At 39.9% G+C, this 9,049-nt stretch overlaps 1 protein-coding gene across 1 annotated transcript; it reads left to right on the top strand.

Annotated features, from left to right (window-relative positions):
• The first annotated feature begins 5,638 nt into the window (after positions 1-5,638).
• tsen15 (TSEN15 tRNA splicing endonuclease subunit) lies at positions 5,639-7,577 on the top strand. The gene is made up of 4 exons (XM_085389172.1): positions 5,639-5,804; positions 5,888-5,969; positions 6,134-6,269; positions 6,366-7,577. The coding sequence occupies exons 1-4, from the start codon at positions 5,742-5,744 to the stop codon at positions 6,535-6,537; spliced, it is 453 nt and encodes a 150-aa protein (XP_085245298.1). The 5' UTR covers positions 5,639-5,741; the 3' UTR covers positions 6,538-7,577.
• Positions 7,578-9,049: the final 1,472 nt, after the last annotated feature.

The raw sequence follows: 9,049 nt of genomic DNA, 5'->3' as shown, positions 1-9,049 counted from the left end.
ATGGATTGCATTTATATAGTGCTTTTCGAGACCCTCAAAGCGCTTTACAATTCCACTATTCATTCACTCACATTCACACACTGGTGGATTAGTTAGTGTGAATTATTAGTAGCCCATTGGCTGTATTATATAGCGCTTATTCTGTATGACCAGTAGTTTGCCATTATTTGAGATCTAAATCAGCTTCCTAATTATTCGTTGTTGATAGTAAATATGTTACATGAATTATGGTCCTAATGTGCTTTGTTCTGCGGACCATTTAGGGTATTATTAACTCGCCTAAAAAGATTTAAAATATTATATTTTAACTAGTATCCAACTAACTAAGTTAATGCCTTTCACACTAAAATGATATTATGAGCAACCCTCCCTTTAGGGATAAACAGGCTCACTACCCACTTTAATAGGTACACTTTGCAAATCTCCTTTTCATTCATTCGCCCTTAATTATTTGTAGCATGGATTCAACAAGGTGTTGGAAACCTTCCCTGTAGATTTTGGTCCATATAGTCTTCCTCCCCTCATCCCAAGCTGTTTGGGACAGATGCCTGCCCCTCTCCCAGCTTGGTTCTGCTGGCAGTTTCTTTCTGTTAAGAGAGTTTTTCCTTCCCACTGTTGCCAAGTGCTCGTCCAGAGATGGTGGCTTGATTGTTGGGGTTTTCTCTGTATTATTGTAGGATCTTTACCTTACAATGTAATGCACCTTGAAATGACCTCTGCTGTGATTTAGTGCTATATGAATTGAATTGAATAGAACTGAGCTGCAGATTTGTTGGCTGCATATCCGTGATGAAAATCTCCTGGTTCACCACATCCCAAAGGTGCTCTAATGGATTGAGATCTGTTAACTGTGGAGGATATTTGAGTGCAGTGAACTCAACTCAAGATTGTTCAAGAAACAAGTTTGAGAGTATTTATGACATTGTGTTCCGGCAGAAGATGGAAAGACTGTGGCCATAAAGGAATGGATTTTGGCAAGTAGGCTTTGGTGTTCATACAAGGCTCAGTTTGTACCCCAAAGTATGCCAAGAAAATATCACCAGCCTGAGTTGTTGATACAAGATGTGATGCATCCATGCTTTTGTGTTTCTTATGCCAAAAGCTACCATCCAAATGTCACAGCACAAATTGACACTCAACATACAACAGAATATTTTTCTAATTTTTATCCAATTTTGGTGAGCCTGTGTAATTTGCAGCCTCATTTTGTTCTCGGCTGACAGGAGTGACAACTGCTGTGGTCTTCTGCTGCTGTGGCCCATCTGCTTCAAGGTTCAGAGATGGTCTCTCACAGACTTTAATAAGTGCTTGTTTGAGTTACTGTTACCTTCTTATCAGCTTAAAGCCATTCTATTCCGACCTCTAGCATCAGCAAACTGCAGCTCACTGGATATTTTCTTCTTCTCTGTAAACCATAGAGACGGTTGTGTGGGGGAAATCCCAGTAGATTAGCAGTTTGTGAAATACTCAGACCGTCCAGCACCAGCAACCATCCTCCCCATTCTGATGCTCACTTTGAATATATCATAACTCCATCTACATACGCGTACCTACATACAGTCCATGTATTGTATACAAACTCAAGCACATTTGTTGTTACAGAATATGTTTTTTTCCAGGTTAATCAGCAGATTTGTTAAACATTTATCTTTATGCTATAAATGAACTACAACACAACTCAAATGTAGCAATAACTTCTCAAAAACTATGATGCTAAAGCTACTTTCAACTACACTTAAAAACATAGCTTAATATGCTAATAGGCATGCTAATCATAGGTTAATAGCAGTATATGACTGTAGTATTTCCCTGAAGGTTTTCAAAGAGCATGTCATACTTTATGAAATGTCAACTATTTCAGTGAGCAGAAACCTCAATTAAAGGTCACAGTTCAGGTGGCTTTAAGCAAAGCAGTGTACCTCCCGTGACTCAGTGCTCTAGCTAACATGGCATTTGAACGTGGTATTAAATGTGGTGTTACTGTGAGGAGAGGAGTTGTAGTATATGATCAAGGACTCCTTCTTGTCTCCAAGAGAGCTTTTTCTCTTGAATTGGCATAGTTCACTCCAATAATGCATTTTCATAGTGTCGCCACCACGCAAAAACATCTGCTTCCTTTAACTGCTGATTTTATATTTATAATATAATTATAATAGACTTCTATAACACAGCATCTATAACAGCTATGTTTCTTGCCTTTATCTAATAAAACAAACTGACTGTCATTACTACAGTTATCACACCAGATTAAATAAAACAGAAAATAATAGACTTGGAATTCATGTTTTAATAAAGATACTTCTCTCCCTATAAGTAGATCTTTACATAACACGAAAGGAAACTATGATGCTATATATTATCAGTATCCCATAATTAGAGCCCCACACAAATATAGGTTGGGCCATGTTACTGACTCCATTATGTACAATGCTCTCAGCACTTTTGCAGCAGAGGACACGTCACACCTGAACACACAGAGTTTGGTGCGTTCAAAGTAAGTCTCAAAGCAGTTTGTGAAGTACATTATTGTAAAGATAGTTAAAAAAAAAAAGAGGTCCCGTTGTTTCATTTTCCGTTATAGCTCTAACAAAGGTTGAATGTAGGTTATATATAGTCTCTCAGTTTCTGTCACCGTCAACCTTAAAAAGTTTTCTGCATTCATAATTCCATCAATATTAACAGGATCTCCAACACTACTAAATGCAGCTCTAAACCATGACAGAGCCTCCACCGTGTTTTACAGATGGCTGTAGACACCCACTGTTGCAGCTCTCTCCTGGCCTCCTCCATACACAATGACAATGATTTCAACCAAAACTTGTAAATTTAGAGTAATCTCTCCATCGCACCTGTTCCCACTGATTTCCAGACCAGTTATTGTGCAATTTGGCATATTTCGGCCTTTTTTCCCTGTTTTCCTTCCTTAAGAATGACTTCTTGACAGCCACCCTTCTGCATTGCCATATGTTCCTGCATGTTAACTCTGAGGAGCACTTCCAGGCATTTATCACTTAAACTTGGCTGGACGTTTAATCATGGCTACACACAATATATTGTTCCTAAGCAAACTTTATTTTGGAAAAACTCATACACTATGATTTGCCAGTCTTGAGGTGTGGAAGCCAGGATTACTAGGAAGTCCTCAAACAACTTCTGACTTGACTCTGGATCAGCTGGTCTGTTTATATAATTATGGCTCTTAAACGTTTTCTTTTTTCGTCCCCTTTTAAAAAAGAATTCACACCGACACTCCAGGAAGGTTTGTACACAAATATTATTTTTATTGATATCTGAAGCTGGGACTAGACAGCGTTCCATCTCAGAAGAAAAAGCACACACACCACACAGGAAAGGAAATGAGTAGAGTTAAATGGGGCCGCAGCCCAGGCAGTGAGTTCAACATGGCACACGTAAACATCCTCAGAGTTCATATCACAGAGGAGGTGGATTTGGGACTCATGATGAGCCACATGTCGAAATCCTACTTCCTCAGAAGCTCGCGGGGGCGGTGGGGGGCACCTATTGCAGTTCTTGCTGCACCACCTAGAGGGCGACAGCAGCCATCATCATTTTAAGTCCATCCCTGTTGACTATAGGGAAGCTGTTTTTAACAATGAAAGTCCTCAGTGCACAGTTTAAGTCTGCACGTGCTTCCAGATGTTGCAGTGTCAGAGGAAGCAGACGACCTCAGCTATAGTCACAGTCACCGTCTGAATGTCTATAGCCACAGCCTGCAGCTGAGAGGAGGACTGTGAAAAATGTGAGCAAGCAAATACATTTTTAAAAACATATTTTAATGGCTTTTCCAGCGCACAAATGATCAGAACAGAATTATCCCAAAAGAGCCTTATACTATGAATCTGCATTTCTCAGATTCATATGCTCTTCACTACCTACCAGAAGGCCGGACTTTCCAGTATGACAATATGCACGAGAACTTCTCAAGCTTCACCTTCCAGCCAGTGATTGAGCTCTCTTAGCCAGGTCTGTCTGCTGTGCTCCTCTGGAACTTAACTCATCAGCACCCAGTTTCAAACTGTCAAAAAAACTTCCAACTGGTACCAGTTTTATCAGAAATCCAGAAATCTTGTGGGCATTTTTACTATTACGGATAAAATGTGTGCTCACATTTATGAGATTTTCAAATGTCACACTTGCCATTCGCAGCTGTCAGTGTAGCATTAATGCTATGGATGACATCCTCTCCCTTTGGTCTAAGACTGGTTTCAGATTTCAGGCGAATAAGTGGCTTTCCAGTTTCCCCAGCCTTAAATGATGTCAATAAATGTTGTTGGATTTTTGTTTTTAAGGTGAAGTATTCGTAGAACTGTAAACTGTGAACTGGACACACAACTGACATTAAACACCGGAATACAGTAAATCTATTTTTAAGCACAGGTTCTTGGTTTCAGGAGAATTTATTGTGTATAAGAGGAAAGGGTGAAGAGAGAGCAAGTGACACGGGAGCGATGCATGGGCTCTGATTGCGAAACCAAAAATGACAAAATATGATTCAATGAAAAAGTGATCAAAGACTGAATAAAGACTCTGGTTACGGAATCAACCACATTAAGCAGAATTATCGTAATGTCTCTGTCAGTGTGTGGATAAGAGGCTCCAGGTCATTTAACAATAATGTCTCTAATAGTGTTTGTGGCAGTGGCACTCATACATCTAAAGATCACCAGGCTTTGCGAGTCTGCAGATTTAATATCACCATTAATGTTACTGTTTATTATTTTTCGATGAGATAATGTCTCGCTAAAATGAATAAAGTCATCTGGCAGCTGTAAGTGCAGTTTTTATTCTTTCTTTCTATAAGATCGGTTGGTGGAAGTCAGTTTATTAGATGTCAGTAATACGTAAAGTAATTATAACGATGCAGGAACTAGTGAGTACTGAGCAAAAGTCCCGAGTCACCACTCATCTTTTTATATTTTGCATACATACATAAAATTAAATTAAAACTGCTAATTTTTTCAGAGAGTCTGGGGAAGTCTTGTTAGGACCACTTTCAAAATAACAGAAATGTCAGTCTCCTCGGAAGCAAAATACAAAGAAAGGATGTGTGGCTCAAAACTTTTGCCCAGTATTTACCTATAAGTTAATTTTAGGACTAGCATGATGAATAAAAATGACCGACTTGAATACAGACCCCGAAAGGTATGGGGCGCGTTTGTAAAGTGAAACATGCTGAAATTAACGGCAACATTTTTTCCACATTTAGCTCAAAACCTTACAAAAACATGTTTTTTCGAGTAATTTTTTACAACATTTAGTAAAATATTTGTAACTTTTCATCAAATGTTAAATATTAAATCTAAATGTTAAATATTAAATCTAAATGTTAAATCTAAATATTATATTTAAATCTAAATGTTAAATGTTAAATCTAAATGTTTAGGCTAATATGCAAATTTATTGTACGGATCAACGGAAATACCAAAATAAAAGCTTCCCGAAAACCTCCGGTTTACTAAATGTTGTAAAAAATGACTTGTTTTGAGCTAAATGTGGAAAAATGTTGCCGTTAATTTCAGCATGTTTCACTTTACAAACGGCGCCCCATAGAAAGGAGAGCGGTCTCCTGTCTGCGTACGTGTTTTGCACGGACAACAAAAACGTTTCCGCACGGACGATTTTAACAGTCGCACTGGGTGAGAGCGTGCCGTTACAACAGCATGGCGTCATGTAGTGGTAACTGAGCCGGTGATCGCTTGCAGCTTTGTTTAGTAACGAACATGTCGGGAGCGTCAGGCGGAGAGAAACGTCCTCCTCCGAACTGGATCCTGCAGCATCCCGCGGTGAGTGTGAGAGCAGCTCTGTGTGTGCAGGCAGGGAGTCTGCCAGGAACGTACTGTGAGTAATCTGTGTGTGTGTGTGTCAGTACCAGCAGATGAAGGACCTGCAGATTGAGGACAGCGCTCAGGTGCATGCAGCTTTTCTTGTATACATGGATCTTACTGAGGGTGAGTTTGGCAGGGTTCTGAAACACGGGAGTCAGTTTGAGATTCCCTGTGTAGCGTATCCTGGACTCCTTACATCTCCCAGCTCTAATTCCTTTCTTACAGGAAGAAAAACCTGATGTCATAACTTAGGCTCACACTCACACTGAGCTTCTTGCTCTCTGCAGTGCGGCGCTGGAAGGAGGTGTCCTGCGTGAAGAGTTCTGAGCTGCAGGTGGTTTTGCTGGAAGCAAGGGAGAAGGAAGGAGCGCCCACTCTGACGATCCTCCCCCTGCCCGCTCACCAGTCTGTGACTCACAAAAGGTGTTAAGACACTGGTCAAGCTCCCACACTTTTACCCTCACAGGTTACCCTGCCAAACCTCTGAATCTTACGGCTTCTTCCTTCTCTGCTATGCAGCATACGACACGTCCTGGACAGGGGCTTTCCTGTGCTGCTGTGTGCAGTAGCAGCTGACTCCACGCTGGTCTACCAGAGGATGACGGATGGCCTGGTGACACCAGACCCTCCTGTAGGACCTTTTCAAGATATGGGACGCCGGCAGCACCGGAAGAGGCGGCAGCAGCGCTGAGCAGCTGACTGAGAATGTGATGAATCGCTCAAAGATGGAAAAGAGCCCCACAGGACCCCTTCAGGGGGAGTATGTGATTGTTAGGATGACCTTGTGGCAACCTCTGGCATCATGAAGTTCACCTCAGATGCATGTTGAGAGGTTAAGGCGAAAAGAGATAAAATTAACCTTAAGAAAAGGGTGCAGAGATTAGAAGTATCATTCCTTTTTTAATGACAGTTGAGCTCCTGTTACAATATATGGAGTGGTTTGGTTTGTTTGCTGCGGTGTATGCACACTACAGAGTTGACTAGAAGCTTTCACAATGAAATCAGGGATGCCATATCTCGTTTCCATGCCTCCAAAGAAACCTTTCAATGGGGCCGGATGAGTCAGCATCCACAAAGCTTACAGCTTTGCCAGTGAGTATATGTGATAAATTACAGGAAAAGTAGTTCCTGAAAAGGTAGTTCATTACCTAGACTGTCCTGCAAATATAAAATATCCATTTTTTGTTAATTCAAGGAAAATGATCTTTATTTGTTTGTTGTAAAACAAAAACAGACATTTCTATAGTAGATAGTAGGAAAACAGAAACTTATTTGTCGTTTAATTGTTTATCTGAAAGTTAATTACTTTGATGTGTGAATGGAAAAGCTGTAACACTTGTGAAAATACAGCTAAAAGTTCATAATCTATGCACTCCTTGAATTTTCCAAAGCTGTCCAGTTGGTTAGATCGGACACTTCATTTCATTACTTTCTGGTTCATTCTGTAACTTTTCTGCATCTGTTCATGAGGGAAATGTCTCTGTTTGTGTAAAAAAACAACACAAAAAGGAGACACAAGGTCATAGTGTCTCAAGTCTAATATTTTGGGGAGGTGCACGTGTCCCCTTGAAATTTACGCCTATGGTTTGTAATCCATGTCAGCACATTGGTTTTTGACAATAATCCCTTAAACACAATTATTAAGACCTACTATAAATGTCAGTGATTGTTTTATTTATTTTTTAAAACAATTGTGCCTTATTTTGAAATAAACATCAGGTGTGAGAAAGACTAAGTTTCAAATGTATTCTTTCTTAATTTTTTTAATTTTTTTTTTTTTAAAGGACCTAAGGTAAACATTCTGTTTTATTCTTTAAAAACTTGGTGCCAACGCTGAAGTGTGATTTGAGGGATTTTATGAATGTTAAAGGTATTTTTCCACAGCAGGCATTTTGGCTGGAAATGGTAAGTAAACAGGTGTTACTAAATGCAGAGCTTTTGTTAATGTTAGTAACAAAAATGGCTGCTGAGTTAGCAACTAACTCAGCTTGTCGATAAAAGTGGCAAATTGTTTCCTGCTTCAGTTTGTAGACTTTATAAGTAACAAAAAAATTCCTTTATTAATTTTGGAGTGCAGTGCAGAAATGCCTGTATTGGTGTATATGTAGTGTGTTTGCCATTAATTAAAAAACAAGCACAAGTTGTGCTTGCAATGATTTTGAAATTGAGGCCATTAAATATTGTGTCCACCAGAGAGCACTGACGATCTTGTCAGCGCAAAGAATGAAAGATGTCGACAGTGATATTAAATAAGTAATTATTGCTGCTCATCAATCTGGGAAGAGTTACAAACACTTTGATGTCCATCCTCCTCCTGTGAGAAAGATGCATAATGATTCGATCTAAGCAGTGGACATCTCAGTAAACTCAGACCGTGCAATCTCAGACTCTACATCAGCCTCAGCGTGTAACATGTTAAACTTCATGACAGTAAAGTTAGAAACAGACTGACCAAGTACAGCTTGTTTGGAAAAGTTGGCAGAAGACCTGCTCACTTTGACAGAACATGCCAGCCCAGCTCCATCTGAACAAACACAAGACTTGGGCAACAACGTCCTCTGAACAGATGAAGCCAAAGTGGAGATATTTTTCCACACGTTGAAAACCAAACGGCATACCAGCACAGAGACCGCCTACAAACTGTCAAGCACGGTGGTGGAGGGGTGATGATTTGGGCTTATTTTGTAGCTACAGGAGCACCTTACATCCACTGATGTGTCGACCATGAACTCCACCAAAGTATACTATAGTAAAACGTGGCCATCTCAGCGACAGCAAAAAAACGGGTCACGCAGCAGTACAATGATTCCAAGCACAGCAGCAGATTTACAACAGAACGGCTGAAAAAGAAAACAATCAAGGTGTTGCAATGACCAAGTCAAAGTCCAGACCTCAACCTGACTAAACCTTCATGAACTGAAGCAATGTTGTAAAGACGAGTGGATGAAAATGGTTTTACAGAGAAGTACTGATGCTCCTATATACTGCAATAACTCTCAACACTGAGTCCATCTCAAAGAGCTGTCTACAAATGATTGTATCTCCCAATTCCAGTGTTTTCACTAGTTACAGTGCACTTTTATAGTACGGTTGTATTTACTACAAGTGGTTGACATAGTAATGTGGTAATGAATACATCGCGTAAAATAATTCATCATGGCTATCGCCATCAGGTTGTTTTAAAAACAACACAACAATGGGAA

This window comes from Rhamphochromis longiceps, linkage group LG18 (genome assembly GCF_057381845.1).
Source record: "Rhamphochromis longiceps isolate RC_006_pf linkage group LG18, R_longiceps_female_GT1.1, whole genome shotgun sequence".
Taxonomy (NCBI): domain Eukaryota; kingdom Metazoa; phylum Chordata; class Actinopteri; order Cichliformes; family Cichlidae; genus Rhamphochromis; species Rhamphochromis longiceps.
This window is presented reverse-complemented; position numbering and strand designations above follow the sequence as displayed.

Coding starts and splice junctions, on each gene's coding strand:
- tsen15 (XM_085389172.1), top strand. CDS start 5,742: ATGTCGGGAGCGTCAGGCGGAGAGAAACGTCCTCCTCCGAACTGGATC. Junction 5,805..5,887: donor GGATCCTGCAGCATCCCGCG/GTGAGTGTGAGA, acceptor TGTGTGTGTCAG/TACCAGCAGATGAAGGACCT. Junction 6,270..6,365: donor CAGTCTGTGACTCACAAAAG/GTGTTAAGACAC, acceptor TCTGCTATGCAG/CATACGACACGTCCTGGACA.